The sequence below is a fragment of the Bufo gargarizans genome, chromosome 4, assembly GCF_014858855.1.
Source record: "Bufo gargarizans isolate SCDJY-AF-19 chromosome 4, ASM1485885v1, whole genome shotgun sequence".
Lineage (NCBI taxonomy): Eukaryota > Metazoa > Chordata > Amphibia > Anura > Bufonidae > Bufo > Bufo gargarizans.
Window position 1 is genome coordinate 425675395 of NC_058083.1, and position 17458 is coordinate 425692852.

The window sequence follows — 17458 nt, forward strand, 5'->3', positions numbered from 1 at the left end:
CTTGCCTTGCTTGCTCTGGATGGTGCTGCCACTCTGCAGATCCAGGAACTGAGACTCACTGCTCCCTGGTCGTCTTCCGGCCTGTTCTGCACTGTGCCTTGATGTCGCACAGCGTCAGATCATAGCGTACACATACGTGCACTACGTCCTGGCGCTGTACACAGTCAGCCCAGAAGAACAGGGAGGGTGAGTATAGCCAGCGCAGAGCTGCCTTCACCTCCCTGCACTTCCAGCATAGTGCTGCCCATAATTATTCATACCCCTGCCAAATTTTGGCTAAGTTACTTTTATTCAACCAGCAAGTAATTTTTTGACGGGAAATTACATAGGTGTCTCCCAAAAGATAATAAGACGATGTACAAGAGGCATTATTGTGGGGAAAAAACATTTCTCAGCTTTTATTTACATTTGAGCATAAAATACAAGATGTTCTGCACTTGGGAAAATCTCAGAGGACGTGGTCAGAAGCCAAAAGTGACACCTGTGCTGGCCAGGGGGATAGTTAGAGAGGTGAAAAAGAATCTAAGGATCGCCACCAAGGCCATTCTGGTGAATCTGGGCTCTGCTGGTGGCAATGTCTCAAGGCAGACAATCCAACGGACACTGCACAATGCAGACCAAGGAGGACGTCACTTCTCCAGATAAGGCGCACAAAAGCTCTCTTGGCCTTTGCAAAAGATCATCTAGGCAAAGAAGAAGACTTCTGGTCTTCTGTGTTATGGTCAAATGAAACAGAAATTGAATTGTTTGGTCACAATCATGTTTCCTTCATTTGGCGTAAAAAAGGAGAAGCCTTCAACCCAAAGAACACCATCCCCACTGTCTAACATGGTGGTGGGAACCTAATGCTTTGTGGGTGTTTATCAGCCAATGGACCAGGGAACCTAATCACAGTAAACGGCACCATGAAACAAAGAGCAATACATGAGGATTCTCAATGACAACATCAGGCAATCTGCAGAGAAACTTGGCCTTGGGCACCAGTGGTCATTTCAGCATGACAATGACCCAAAACACACAGAAAAAGTGGTGAAGAAATTCTTAGCAGACAACAACATTAACGTTTTGGAGTGGCCCAGCCAGAGTCCAGACTTGAATCCAATTGAGAATCTGTGGAGGGAGCTAAAGATCAGGGTGATGACAAGAAGACCCTCCAACCTGAAAGATTTGGAGCTCATTGCTAACGATGAATGGCCAAAAATACCTGTGGAGACCTGCAAAAAGCTGGTCTGCAATTATAGGAAGTGTTTGATTGCTGTAATAGCCAAGGAAGGCTTTTCTATTGATTATTGAGAAGGGTATGAATAATTTTGGACTGGACACTTTTTGCTTAACTGTAAATAAAAGCTGAGAAATGTTTTTTTTCCCACAATAATGCCTCTTATACACAGTCTTATCTTTTGGGAGACACCTATGTTATTTCCCGTCAAAAAATTACTTGCTGGTTGAATAAAAGTAACTTTAAGTCAAAATTTGTCAGGGGTATGAATAATTATGGGCAGCACTGTATGTGTATATATATATATATATATGTATGTGTATATATATATATATATATATATATATATATATATATATATATATTCACCCCCCCCCCCCCCCCCCCCCCTCCAGTTTATTAGGAAAAAGGTGCATCTTATAGACTGAAAAATAGTTCATGGGGGTGTGCCAAATTTCATATACACTTAATGAAATGCTCCAATGTTTATACATATCCATTTGGCATACACTTTTGCCTTTATATGCTTTCACTTGTTTAACATGCCACTAACATCCTGATGTTTTTCTTTTTAGGTAATGAATGATATTATTGCAGTTGCACCTACGCAGTCAAGTCCTTCAAGTTATATTGGAACAGTATTAAGCTGTTGTCAAGGTGTCCTCTCCACTCCATGTTTTGGAATGCTCTACAGAGCCAAATGTGAACTGTTGGTAGAACTTTTAAGTAAGCTATGCTTATTAGCTTGTCACTGTGTGCATTCACAGCATGCCATCATGCATCAAGTTTTAAATGTACTTAATAAAGGTCTTAAACGGTATACAGTTCTACAGAGGCAGCAGAACAACAGCAGCAGACTTTTCACACATGTGCTCTCACAACTTTTTGAACCATTTTTGGTTTTACAGAATGCCTTAAATATCCATGTCTTTGATAAGGATGCTAACCATGGAATCCACCAGCTCATCAAAGACATTGGGAGTAATATGGAGATTGTTCTCCATACTGGCCTTTTCCAGGCTGAACTGTTTAGTTTTTATAAAGAAGAGCTCGTTCCTCAGTTGGAGAAATCTGAGAAGAAAAAGGGGTCATTCAAAGATTTCATGACTCCGGTTTTGTCTATGTTGGCAAAACTGGAGAAAATTGAATTTTGTGAGAAAAATATGCAGCTTTCCTTTTTGTCTAATTCTGTTTCCCTTCTATATAAACTGTTTTTAGACTCTTACTGCAGAGAAGGAAATGAAATAATTTGCTTTCAAATGCTTGTCAAATTGTTCAGATGCCTTTGTGCACCTTTTGCAGAAAAGCAGGATGATGTAAGAGAATCTTTTCCAGCATGGCCAGGTGGGATAACCGCACTAGAAAGCATGCTAAACCTTGTTCTTAGTCATAATATATATAATATTGCAGAGGATAACATAGGAAAGGGTAGTCAGTACAAGTTCTACCGAAGTTTAACAGAAATACTAGTGAGTAATACTAGCAAACCCTCGCCACCTTGGTTCAAGTGCTTGCAAACTTTGAACTTGTTAAATCATCGCATTTTGGAGCCAGACCTTGCTGACATAATGCATGCATGCTTTGATGCAGACGTATCTGATATACATGTCAGGAAAGCACAGGAATCCTTTGTTATTAGCCTTCTGAAGACCTATGCAAAACTTCGACAGGTTCCAAAACTGTTTGCAAAAATACTTACAGTCATCTGTCAGCTATCAACAGAAAAATTAAAGAACCCAATTCTATTGTCAGGATTGACCAAAGTGCTTGTAGAGTTTCTTGTGCAACTTCCACCTAATCAGATGTTGGATATGTGGGCTATGATTTTGGAAAACTGTCAGCTTCACCATATTGAAGATGATCAAAGTCTCAGCTTACAACTGGAACACCTTTGTTCGCTCTTGCATTGCTTGATGATGAACATGAAGAGCTTAGACAGTAATACTCCAGTGCTGGTTATCCACCGATATCAGGATCTAATGAAACAAATAACTGAAGAGCTGATATTGCCTTCCCTAACCATTTTGAAGGAATGTGATGTGGAAGCAGATGATACATTGTTGCTTGAAAAGCTATGTGAAGTTGTCCTTATGCTTCTTTATACATGGATAGAAGTAGATACTGTGTCTGCATTAAATTGTGACAAATATACCTCACAAATGTGTAAACTGGTTCTTCCCTTGGACTTGCCTTTGGAGTGTTGGAACTTTTCCATATTTTTTGAAGATAAGGAATGTTGGCATAAGATTCATAGGCTTTGTAAGCAATCCAGTCTAATCAGCTTGTTCTACTCTGGACTTCTATCCATTCAGAAAATAAAGCTCATCCTTTTGCACATGCATATGCCAACTGAATATGAAATCCTCACTCTTCAAGCATCTGCATCTTTTTTTGTTGATTCTAGCATAATTCTCATGAACCCCAAAGGCCAAGAACCAGTTACTGGCAATGTTATTGCAGTTCCTAATGCAGTTAATGTGAATTGCCTTCCTGTTACTCAGTGGCACTTTTTTGTTTCAAATATTGTGATTCTTCTTCCATATATATCCCTCACTGATATGTACAATATTGCTGACTTTCTCTTGGAAACCCACCTGTCTGCTAAGAACCAAAGCAAGCAAGTTGACGGTGATGTTACAATTGCTTTTAAAGAGGTTTCAAAAAGTTTACTCCAGGGTGATTCTTTTTCAGAAATGGGCATCTTGCAGTGCATTTTTATAACCAGCATCTTAAAAAAAGGCATCATGCTGGTTAGAGAGCAAACTGGAATACATGAAATATTGTCTCTTCTTTCCTTGAAAGACACAGATTGGCATGAGTATACCTTTTCTGTGTATAACAAAGGAAACACAATTGTAAATCCAAGAGTGATTGACAGTTGTGATGATTCAGTGTTTGTGACCAATATGAAGAATGTGCTGCAACTTATTTCCTCTGTACCAAAGATGAATGAATCTGTCAGTTTTACTGACACAGACTTAATAATGAAGCTGATAGAATTAATTTGTGATTTAAAACCTGACAGCCTGTCCCCTCCAGACCTATGTCGATGTTTTCTCTTCTTGTTATCTTTAGCTAATTCAAGCTCCTTGAAGAGCCTTCATGTTGCAAGTGAGTGCTATAAGGGTTTAACATGTCTGCTTAGTAGTACTCATGCAAATTATTTATTTAAGATTGCATATGCTAGTGACCTTCTAAAAGTTGTGTTAACCTGCATCCAGTCAGCTAATTGGACGGTTACTGAAACCAATGAACCCTACTGGCAAAACTTTCTTGACATTATGAATTCCTTTTTTGACACATTTTTATCTCTGGTGATCAAACGAAAACAAAGTATTCTTGTTAATCTAGAAACATTCACAGCCTTTTTGCTTAATTCTGTTTCCAACATGGAAAAAACATTCTGGAGTACTCTTAAGGGTCAGTTGCATATTGTGATACTGAAAAACTTGTGTCATCATTTTATAGTTACTATCCAGGAACAGAGTTCTAACGAAGAACATACTGAACGTTTAAGTTCTCTATTGAAACAAATTGCTGGAAAGCTGAAGACTGTTATTCAGCAATGCTTAGAGCTCGCTGCCGCTAGTCCACTTTTACCCTTCATCCTAGTAACGTCTACGACTACTCTTCTTCAAGCAGAACTTGCTGATGGCAACCTTCATAGTTCTGAACTATACAGACTGTTTTGCTCACAGATTCTGAAGGAGCTTTGTTATGCGAAGGAACAAAATGCATTTTTGAAGTCTGCACTGCATTATTTGACTGTGTGTATTCCAGTGAAAGAGGTTTATCCTAAACCAGAAGGTCTGGCCATCTCTGTATTTACTGCAGTGGGAAATCTCCTTGCTAGTAAGTATCGAACATGGGTGTAGAAGTATGTTAAATGTATAATTTTGCTGGTTGCCTGCAACACTGTTTAGTTGATCTATGTTTTGAAACACATCTTAGGCTACTTTCACATGTTTCTAGTTTCCGTTTTGTCCCCATTCATTGTCAATGGGGACAAAACGTAACTGAACAGAAAGGAATGCTTTTTGGTTGTGTTCCCGTACCGGAGAGCAAACTGCAGCATGCTGCGGTGTTCTTTACATCATGGGTTGCAGAGCAAGACTGATCCGTCATGACCCACAATGCAAGTCAGTGGAGATGGATCTGTTTAACTCTGACACAATAGAAAACAATCCGTCCTTTCAATGGAGTTCATGACGGATCCGTTTTGGCTATGTTAAAGATAATACAACCAGATCCGTTCATAAGAGATGCATATCAGTAATGGAAGTGTTTTTGCCGAGCCTTGCCGGATCCAGCAAGAACGTTAGTGTGAAAGTAGCCTTGCTGGATTCCGGCAGGCAGTTCCATCACCAGAACTGCCTGCCGGATCTGGCTTTCTGTATGCAAACTGATAAAATTTGTAGACTGATCCGGATGCTACTTAAGCCCTGGTTGCCATGGTAAGCTCCCTGCTTAGCACAGGGCAGCAGGTAGAGTGTGAGGTCCTATTCACCCTAATAGAGCTCTATTAGGGTGAATAGGACAAGGGATGAAAAGATCCCAGGTTCTAGCCCTTAAAAGGGGCTAATAGTTAGTAAATACAAAGTTAAAAAAACAACAACACAAAGTTTAAATCGCCCCCTTTCCCAATTTTACATATAAAATATGTAAACAATAAAAAAGATTAACATATATATCTTCACACCCGAAAAAGTGCGAACTATTAAAATATTTTAAAATATCTCCTATGCGGTGAACGCCGTAACAGGGGGAAAAAAAAAAAAAAAACGTGCAATTTGCCATTTTTTGTCACCTTGTCAAATCAAAATGTTGGTATCGTGACAACCCTAGGTATTTTTGTTTGGAGCGCTGCAACCCCTATAATGACCCCCAATGCCCAATCTCCTTTTATACATTCTACTTGGCTGCTCCCTGACTCCGGATCCCTCCACGGCCGCCGCGGCATCTCCCTGTCGTGTGGATCAAAGCATGGGGGGGAGGGGTCTGCAGGGGTGGCTAGCATCTAATAGCAATCCACGATGGGGATGAGCCTCCTTAACATTGTTGGTGACGCTAGGGAGGCTTGTCCTCTTCGTGGCCTGCTATTGGCTTTAAGTTTAAATATTGAATATTCCTGTAGCGCCAGGAACAGAGAGAGGTTTAAATTCCCCCCTCCCACCACCAACACCACTGCTTTCCTGTCCCTACAGAGGACAGGGCAGAGAAAGGTCTAACTTTTATTGAAGGTTACTAAAAATGGAGATCCCTATCGGGGGGACCCAAAATTAGACGTGGACAAACACTGAAAAGAGCAACTAAGAACCAAGCAGAGGACTGATGCTGACGGAGGAGGAAAGGGACAACACGTATGGGTATCTAGCGTCTGTCCCTAAGGTGTCCCTCAAACTATCCTCAGCCCAGAGATGCACCTGGATGGTAGGAGCACTCTGTCCACGTGCCTCAGCTGCCTGTCCTTATAACGCCCTTGCTAGGTAGTTGTTTTCAGTGATAGCGATTTTGACTCTACAACTACCATTATTTATTTTCCCTTGACGAGAATAAGCACAGAAAGGTCTCCCTGTATGCAGCGAGATAAAGCTTCTACTGGCTATCATTCGGTTACCTTTTCAGCGCATTACATCATTATGGATCATGGTGTCCCCCTCCCCTCCCGCGGTCCTGGTACGAACATTGGGCAGGGGATGGATCAGGAGGGCTTGCTCTGGTCTTATCTGGAGCCTGCTCCCGGGGCGACGTCTCCCGCCTTACCTCTAGTAGGTCAAGCCGGGTTTGTGCGCCCGCCTGCTACGGACGCTTACTCGTAACGTCACTTCCGTCGGACGGAGTAACACTGGCAGCATGCGGTGACCTGTCCGGCTTCAAGCCGAACACCCGGCATTTGTTCTGATCCCGTGCACCAAGCAGCAGTGTTTCGGCATCACGATGTCTGGAACGGAGACATGCTCACCAAAGGAGGCGGACCCGCCACTGCCGCCATACGTGAGTCCCCCTTGGGGGAAAAGTTTGTCATTATGCTGGTCAGGGAGTCTCTTTTGATTCCCCCTGTCCTCTTGCTGGGGGATTATATGTGCATGATATATATATTTTAGCACTCATGATGGCCCCCCTATCTCTATCCCTCAAGGAGGCACAAAAGAAAACCAAAAGATCTCTTAAATGCATTTCCTGTAATGCTCGCCTTTCTGATAATTACCCCACAAAGTTATGCAAAGCCTGCATTTCCAACATAGTCCGTGATGATACTACCTCTCTGAAAGACTAATTTAGCACAATGATTCAGGAAGAGACACGGTCATCTTTATCTTACTTATCTTCCAATCCTGTGGATACACCCCACCTCAAAAAGAAGAGGCTTAGATCTCCTTTATCCTCCGATTCTGAGACTGTGTTAGGCTAGTTTCACACTAGCGTTCGGCTGTCCGCTCGTGAGCTCCGTTTGAAGGGGCTCACGAGCGGACCCGAACGCTTCCGTTCAGCCCTGATGCAGTCTGAATGGATGCGGATCCGCTCAGACTGCATCAGTCTGGCGGCGTTCAGCCTCCGCTCAGCAGGCGGACACCTGAACGCTGCTTGCGTGCGGATCCGTCCAGACTTACAATGTAAGTCAATGGGGACGGATCCGTTTGAAGATGCCACAATATGGCTCAATCTTCAAACGGATCCGTCCCCCATTGACTTTCAATGTAAAAGTCTGGACGGATCCGCTCAGGCTAATTTCACACTAGCTTTTTTTTTGCCAATATAATGCAGACGGATCCGTTCTGAACGGAGCCTCCGTCTGCATTAATATGATCGGATCCGTTCAGAACGGATCCGATCGAACGCTAGTGTGAAAGTAGCCTTAGACGACATTCCGTCGGTCAGATCATAGGTAGATTTTATTTTTCTATGGAGGACATGTCTGGTCTCCTAAAAGCTGTTAGATCAACTATGGGGGTGGAAGAGGTACAGAGAACCCATTCTATCCAAGAGGAAATGTTTGGGGGCTTGCGGGTTTAGAAGACCCGTATATTCCCTATTAACGAGAATATTAGGGACATGATTCTGGAGGAGTGATCTGACCCTGAAAAACATTTAGGGGTCTTCACTGCCTTAAACAATCGATTGTTATTCAATCCTGAGGAGTCCAAAGTTTTTAATGAGATCCCTAAGATCGATGTCCAGGTGGCAAAGGTGAATAAAAAAACATCCCATCCCTTTGAAGATGCTTCCCAGTTAAGGGATTGCATGGACAGAAAAGCAGACAGCCTCTTGAGGAAGTCATGGGAGGCTGCAATGTTTAACATCAAGTCTAATATCGCGGCAACATCCGTGGCCAGATTTATGTTCCTCTGGCTTAAAGAATTGGAGGACCATATTAAGAATAAAACCCCTAGGGAGAAGATCGTAAATTCCCTACCCCTCCTCAAATCAGCCACCGCATTTCTGGCTGATTCCTCGGCCGAGTCGGTTCGATTCTTGGCTAGAGATGCTGCCCTCTCCAACGCAGCCAGAAGGGCACTCTGGATGAAGTGTTGGTCGGGGGATAAGACATCTAAAATGAAGCTCTGTTCCATTCCCTTCTCGGGAGAGTATGTGTTTGGCCCAGTGTTGGATAAGATTTTAGAGAAGGCCTCTGACAAAAAGAAGGGGTTTCCTGAAGACCGGTCCTATAAACGCCGATATCCCCTCCTCAAATCAAGACAAATCATACAGGGGAAAGGGGAAGGCCGGGCGCTGGAGCTACACCAAAGGGGGTAGAGGAAAAGGTTTCCCTACCTCCTGATCTCGCAGAATCCTTGGACAAGAGAGATCATAGTCTCAGGATACAGGATCGAACTGTCTTCAAAACCCCCAAACAGATTCTTAATAATGTGCTTCCAAACGAATCAATGGCAGGGAGTTCATGACCTTCTGAAGATTAACATGATTACTCAAGTCCCCCTAGACCAGGGAAAGGGGTTTTACTCTAACCTTTTTCTTGGTAAAGAAAAAGGGAGGCTTGTCCTGCACGATAATAAATTTGAAACCCTTAAACAAGTTCATCTTTTACCGAAAGTTCAGGATGGAACTTTCGGTAAGCAGAGACGACAGGGGCCAAACCCATCACTACCAGTTCAGGGCCCTTCCATTTGGAATTTCCTCGGCCCCGAGGATCTTTACAAAGTTAGTAGTGGAAATGGTGGCGTTTTTAAGGAAAGCGGGCTTGATGCTAGTTCCGTACCTAGACGACTTTCTTCTGGGGAGCGACAGTCCACGCCAAATCAAATTAGACCTAGACACCCTTCTATCAACACTAGGCAGACTGGGATGGATAGTGAACAGGAACAAGTCTATCCTCTCACCATCCACAAAAATACGCTTTCTGGGGATGATTCTAGACTCCCATGCCCAGGCTACTTTTCTTCCCCAGGACAAGATCACAGCTCTGCAACGAAGAATCAGAACTTTCCAGGGAAAGAGGACATGCTCAATAAGAGAAGCAATGAGCCTGTTGGGTCTATCAACCACATGCATACCAGCAGTACCCTGGAGTCAGAATCATTTCAGGCCCTTAGAAATCTGGATCCTCGGGATTTGGGACAAACAACAGTCTTCACTAGACCGCATGGTACCTATCCTACCGTCAGTGAAGAAGTCCCTAGATTGGTGGAAGATTTCTTCAAATCTGTCCAAGGGGACACCGTGGCAGAAGACTTCCCACATGCAGGTCATGACAGACGCAAGTCTTTCAGGTTGGGGCGCGAAGGTAGGAGACAATCTGTTTCAGGGAACCTGGCCCCAATCAATCAGGTCACAGTCTTCTAATTTCAGGGAACTGATGGCGGTCTGGGAAACCCTAAGGCCTCTTTCACACGGGCATTGCGGGAAAATGTGCGGGCGCGTTGCGGGAACATGCGTGATTTTTCCGCACAAGTGCAAAACATTGTAATGCGTTTTGCACTCACGTGAGAAAAATCGGCATGTTTGGTACCCAAACCAGAACTTCTTTACAGAAGTTCGGGCTTGGGAACAGTGTTCTGTAGATTGTATTATTTTCCCTTATAACATGGTTATAAGGGAAAATAATAGCATTCTGAATACAGAATGCATAGTAAAATAGCGCTGGAGGGGTTAAAAAAAATTAAAAATAATTTAACTCTCCTTAATCCACTTGATTGCGCAGCCTGCATCTCTTCTTTCTTCTTTCTTTTCTGTGTGCAGGAACAGGACCTGTGGTGACGTCACTCCGGTCATCACATGGTCCATCACATGATCCATCACCATGGTAAAAGATCATGTGATGACCGGAGTGACGTCACCACAGGTCCTGTTCCTGCACACAGCACAGAAGACAGACAGAAGAGATGCCGGCTGCGCGATCAAGTGGATTAAAGTGAGTTAATTTATTTATTTATTTTTAACTCCTCCAGCGCTATTTTACTATGCATTCTGTATTCGGAATGCTATTATTTTCCCTTATAACCATGTTATAAGGGAAAATAATAATGATCGGATCTTCATCCCGATCGTCTCCTAGAAACCATGTGTGGAAATCGCACCGCATCTGCACTTGCTTGCGGATGCTTGCGATTTTCACGCAATCCCATTTATTTCTATGGGGCCTGCGTTACGTGAGAAACGCACAAAATAGAGCATGCTGCGATTTTCACGCAAAGCACAAGTGATGTGTGAAAATCACTGCTCATGTGAACAGGCCCATAGAAATTAATGGGTCAGGATTCAGTGCGGGTGCAATGCGTTCAACTCGCGCATCGCATCCGTGCGGAATACTCGCCCGTGTGAAAGGGGCCTAAAAGTGGCGGAGGAGAGTCTTCAGGGTCACAATGTAAAGATCCTCTCAGACAAAATGACGACCATCACTTATTTCTCACACCAAGGAGGGACACGATCAGTGGCTCTTCAGTCACTATCATCCAAGATCTTCACCTGGGCAGAGCAAAAGGTGAGCTCCATCTCAGCAGTTCATCTCAGGGGTGTATTAAACCAAGAAGCAGACTTCCTCAGCCGCCACAGGCCAGATCACACAGAATGGTCCCTGAACGAAAAGGTATTCCAGATGGTGGTGGACAGATGGGGAAACCCTGAAGTGGATCTCTTCGCCCGCAAGGCAAACTTTGCTCCCTAAATCCCAGGGACAACCCATGGGCCTTGGATGCGTTTGACGTGAAGTGGCATCGGAAAATCCTACCCTCTACTACCATTGATCCCGAAGGGGATTCAGAAATTACATCAGGACAGAACCAAATTAATCTTAAAAGCCCCTTTCTGGCCGAAAAGAGGCTGGTTTTCTTCCCTCAAGGAGTTTTCCATCTGGGAAGCTTGGCCTCTTCCCATCAGGAAGGATCTTCTGCATCAGGGTCTGGTTCTATACCCCTATCCACTGTTCCTGAGACTGTTTGCTTGGATCTTGAAGCCCAGATTCTATAAAGGCAGGGATTGTCGGACAAAGTAACAAATAGGTGGCCTCAGCAATCTATCTAAAGATATGGAAGAGGATCTGTACCTGGTCGGGAGACATTTCTCCAAATTTAAAAAGACCCAACATTTAGAAGATCCTGGATTTTTTTACAGCAGGGGCTTGACTTAGGATTGAGACCTTCCACCCTTAAAGTCAAAGTATTTGCTCTTGGCTGTTTCTTTGATCAGGATATCGCAGGCCACTGCTGGATTAGGAGGTTTATGAGAGCGGTCTCTGGACTTCGTCCAACTATTACGTCACAAGTTCCCTCCTGGGATCTAAACATCGTACTCTCAGGGCTAATGCTACCCCCCTTTGAGCCTATAGCTGACTGTTCAATTAAACATCTATCACTGAAGACGGCTTTCTTGACTGTGATAACATCCGCCCGTAGACTAGGGGAAATACAAGCGCCATCTCTCAGAGAACCCTATCTGCTTATCTTGGACGACAGGATTATTCTCAAATTAGATCCAGGGTTCCTCCCTAAAGTTGTGTCCAGCTTCCATCGCAGCCTAGAGATCATCCTACCTTCCTTCTGTCAAAACCCCTCAAATAACAAAGAGTTATTCTTCCACTCCTTAGATGTCAGATGCTCTGTATTAAATTACATCGAGGCTACCAAGAGCTTCTGGAAGTCGGACATTCTTAGTCCTGTTTGGAGGGAAGAACAAAGGCCAGAAATCTTCCAAATCCTCTCTGGCCAGATGGATCAGGAACACTATTTCTCTATGCTATGAGATTCAGAATCTCCCATGTCCCGTTAACCTGAGGGCCCATTCAACCAAGCTGTCATCCTCTCAAGCTGAAAGGGCTGGGGCTTCCCTTGATTACATATGTAAAGCTGCCACATGGGACAGTGTCCATACATTTGTGAAGCATTACAGACTCGACTTTTCCAGAGCTTCTGATCTGTCTTTTGGACGTAAGGTCCTTCAAGCAGTTGCCCCCTCTTGATATTTATTTTGTCTAGCTCCTTGTATGCCGTCGTGATGATGCTATGGAAAAAACGGAATTAGTACTTACCGGTAATTCAGTTTCCATGAGATCATCACGACGGCACGTTATTACCTCCCATTTTTTTTTCTTGTTCTGTGCTCTCGGGAGGCCTCCAGAAGGTATGAGGTAATATCTTCCTTCCTTTCTCATTATGTTCTTGTATTCATTACTCACCACCTTGTTTGGTCTGTGTGGTTTTGGAAACACTGGTGTTTGTGGTGGAAGCGGGGAATTTAAACCTTTCTCTGTTCCTGCCCCTACAGAGGTCAGGGGTCAATCTCCTTGTATGCTGTTGGGATGATCTCATGGAAACTGAATTACCGGTAAGTACTAATTCAGTTTTTTTTTATTTTCATTGCCACATTTTGACCCCTATAACTTTTTTGTAGTTATGTGCAGGTATTGGGTGAGGAATAATTTTTTGCAGGGCGATCTGTACTGTACATTGATACCATTATGGTGTGTGTATGCTTTTCTGATTGCTTTTTGTTCCGTTTTTTGTGGGAAAGTGAAGTAAACAAAAAACGCCATTCTGGTTTTCTAAACAATTTTCAGCAGGTTTTCTTCTGCAGCTAACACTTTCAGTGCATCTGAGTGTTGCTTTTTGCTTCACAGTAAATCTAATCAGTTGCCTGATGGCTCAATCTGTAGCTGCAATGTGTACATTCCCAGACAAACACTCATTATAGCTAAATGATCTGTTTGATAAGAATTTAGCTTCGCCCCTTCAGCATCCACCCATTTTATTTTATTTTTTCTCAGTCCCACTTGCCAAGAGCCATTACTTTTTTACTTTTCTTTTCTGCAACATCTTTTTTTTTTTTTTTTTTATTTAGGTTTCGGGTTTATGTGCGCCATGGCAATATTTTTTTTAAAATCAAAACTTTTGAAAATATTTTCTTTGAGTCATCAAATTCTGGCACCAATAGCTTTTTTTTTTATATTTCCATTTATAGAGATGTGTACAGGCTTCATTTTTGCAGGTGTGCTGTAGTTTTTACTGGTACGGTTTAGTAGGACAAAGGTTTTTTCACTTTTTATTCAAAAAAGGGACAACGTTTTTTGTGGGGTGAAATGATAAAACAAAAATGGTAATCTGCGGTAATTTCTTTGTTAAACGTTTAAAAGAAAATTTACTGTATTTTTTTTATTGCCCTTAGGGAACTTTAACATGCGATCCTTTAACTTATTTCTTGGACTGCAGTAGTATACTACTGCAGTCTAGGGGATTTTTATGGTGTGCCTGTCAGTAGCAGGCTTTAAAGGTGTTCTCTGCTTTTTCTATATTGATGACCTATCCTCAGGGGCCATCCACCAGCACCCCTTCATATGAGCTGTTTGAAGAGAGCGCAGAGCTCATACGAGCGCTGTGTTCTCTTCTCTGTTTACCCGCTCGCTGTTAACATTGCAGCAACAAGCAGGTGTAATTACAGCTCCGCCTAGTCGAGTTCAATGGTTCGGCTCCATCCTATTCAAGTGAATCGGACAGAGCAGCTGTAATTACACCTGCTCGCAGCTGGAATGTCAGCGGTGAGCAGGTAAATGGAGAAGAGAACAAACAGCTGATTGGTGGGGGTTCAGGCAGTCGGACCCGCACTGAGGATAGGTCATCAATATATCAAAAGCAGAGAACCACTCTAACAAGCAGTTTTCTGAGACATGCCTGTCAGGAAAGGCCCGAGTCTGCCATAGCAACTGATCAGCGCTCCACAACTTTGACACAGGGGCTTCCGTTTGGAGGATGGATGAATTCCCCTTCCTCTGTTTAACCGCCCAGATGACAAGGTGCTTTTGACTGCAGCATCTAAGAAGTTTAAGTTTATTTGCTAGTTTATTAGAGCAAGGCATCGATACCTGAGTTAGTCTGTAAATGATTACAGATCTTATGGCAATTATCTTATAATAACAGCTTTCATTAATTTCCCCTGTCCCTTTCCACTGGTCCCTTAACTTGTTCGCTACTAGCGAATGTACGGCGCTGGAGCCATGTGCAAACATGGAGCCCGCTTGCACATCATGGCCGGCAGGTCTCTGCTGTTTCATACAGCAGAGACCTGCGGCTAATTACCGTGACGGCAATAATGCCGATCGCGGTACATAAAGGTTTTAGATGTCATGATCAAGCGAGATCACTGCATCTAAATGCGCTTCCTAACGATGCCCCTTGCGGCGAATGTGGGTATCCGTAGTTGCGCTGAACACTGTAAGCCTCGCTAAGTGTTCATGCTGCAATTCTTATTTTGGCCAGGATAACAAATGAGCAACTTCTAGTTTAAATGTCATTTTAAAAATCTCTGATAGAACAAAATTGAAAAACATTATTTATAGGCTCATATATGAGCTTCCAAATCATTACATAAAATAAATAAAAAGTTATATATAAAATATAAAAGTTTAAATCACTCCCCTTTCCGTATAATTAAAAAATACCTAAATAACAATAAATATAAATCAGGGGGCGAAAAACATAACTGGATCGCACATCCACAATGCTATGTTTTGATCTAATTAAACTCGCTTCTCAGCGCCATATTAAAGTGTACAGCCCCCCATACTACATGTTGTACAAGTGGCATTAGTGTACATTTTGATCAAAAGGCATAAGCCCACTCACCACGCTAAGGTTACCTCTTTGAGTGGGAACTACTCTGACAAAAAGGCCCAGCACAATGCGGTGACAAAGCAGCACTGCCCTAGTAGGCGGCAGGACCCAGGAGTCAAACAGCAACCCTGCTGTCTGACCAATGCCACCCATGGCACTGGGTCCCACCAACACAGCGCCACAAAAACAAAGGCCACCACGCAGTACTGCACCATGTGAACAGTTGTCTAACACAACATGTCCATTGCTATCAGGAGCTACAGGTCAATTCCCACTTATATGCAGACTTCTGCGAAATTAAAACCACCTGTGCCAAATTGGAGGAATGCTGATACCAGTAATAAAGAAGAAAGATTCAAATAACATATATCAGGGGGAGAAAAACGGAACTGGATCGCACATCCACAATAAATATAAACATCATGGGTATCATCGCAACGAAAACCCCCCATAATTTAAATATATTAAAAAATATATTTTTTTTTATCAAAGTTTACATTTATTTTTACACTATCAGACATAAAAACCTATACATATGGGGTATCGTTGTAATCGTACTGACCCAGAGAATGAAGGGCATTGGTCAGTTTTGCCATAAGTAAAACAGTGGAGGAATTGCATTTTTTTCCCCCTAAGTTAAACATCCGGCAACCACTGCGTATGGAGCGGGATGAGATCACTTCTCGCACCCCAGTCATTTAATATTACGTTAGGGGTTCTGAAGAGGTTAAATGAGCATTTCAGTTGTCAGGAGTTCAGAGAGCAGCTCTCTGACAGATTCACTGTGAAGCAGAGAGGAATAGTCTACAGATTCAAAAAGTGAAAACTGCAGAGAAAAAGCTGGTGAAACCTTTAAATTAAAATGAATCGAATAAATGATTTTTAAATTAGAATGAATTGGTGAAAAAATTCCCCCAAAGGTGCCCAATAGCTGATCTTTCACTGTATGTAATAATGTATTTAACGGCTTTATTCCTTTCCTCCTATCTTAAGGTCCCTGGTTCAATAGTCAGATACTCCAGAATGCTGAAGTAGAGCTGCAACAGTTATTAAATGGAGTGACAGAAAATTGTACCTGTGAAGAGTTTCACACATTATTGACATTCGTTTTTAACAAACTTGAAGTCTGCAACTTGTGGAGAAAGCGTTATAAGGTTGGTAATTTTTCTTTATCTGCTGCTCAACAACAGCAGTGTTGCAATTCCTCTAACTCCACCCATGTCCTCTTTGTGCTCCAACACAGTAGTTATAATAATAAAATGCATAGCCTGTTTCCCCAGGAACAGCCGCTGTGATGCAGTGATGTCATTGCCCCTGGGGAGCTGAGCAGAAGAGTGCTTAGGCCGGAGAATGATCCCTGGCCTGTGCTCTCTTGCTCAGCAGGCACGATAATGTAACTGCATTGCTGGGAAGGGCGCAGGCCGGCAAATGGCGGAGCAGGCACCTGAAAACTCAATTGAAATCTATAGTGGTGGTTAGGGAATAGTTTTTCAACAATATTCTACGGAACTAGACCGCACAGAAAAAAAAGCCATATCAATTGACACAGATTATCACAAGAAATAAAATGTGACCAATTCTCAATCAGACATTTTATCTTTCAGGTCCTTTTTGCTGGAATCACAATGACTAGACTCCTACTTAAGTGTTCTTTAGAAGAAGATAAAAGAACATTATTCTGGTCTGCAGCATCTCAGATTATAGCATCACTAGTGGTGAGTTTTAAATTTGTGTTCATTTTGTTAGGATTGCCATAACCTGATTGTAATCAGCAATTAGATAATGCGAATGGTACCAGTTAGTGTGTGGTTGGTGGGGGGTCTCTAATATATTGGTCCCTTAGGCAAATTGAAAAGAGCAGTACTATCCAAATGCATTGCAAGAACGGATCTGTCTGTCCGTTTAGATTCCCCCCCCCCCCCCCCCACACATTTTTATCGGTCTGCGCAGACCGGAGGTTTGGATCCGGTATTTTGAATGCCGGATCCGGCACTAATACATTCCTATGGAAAAAAATGCCAGATCCAGCATTCAGGCAAGCCTTCATTTTTTTGGGCTGGAGATAAAAGCGTTGCATGCTGCGGTTTTATCTTTTGCCTGATCAGTCAAAAAGACTGAACTGAAGACATCCTGATGCATGCTCTCCATTCAGAATGCATAGGGATTAAACTGATCAGTTGTT

The 17458-nt window shown here is 42.8% G+C and overlaps 1 protein-coding gene across 1 annotated transcript in view; it reads left to right on the top strand.

Moving 5' to 3' along the window:
• URB2 (URB2 ribosome biogenesis homolog) overlaps positions 1-17458 on the top strand; it is a 101041-nt gene that overhangs the window by 49660 nt on the left and 33923 nt on the right. Inside the window, exons 4-6 of the mRNA XM_044289496.1 lie at positions 1795-5071; positions 16270-16430; positions 16881-16991. Of these exons, the coding sequence (XP_044145431.1) occupies positions 1795-5071; positions 16270-16430; positions 16881-16991 (3549 nt within the window). The remainder of the gene's footprint in view (positions 1-1794; positions 5072-16269; positions 16431-16880; positions 16992-17458) is intronic.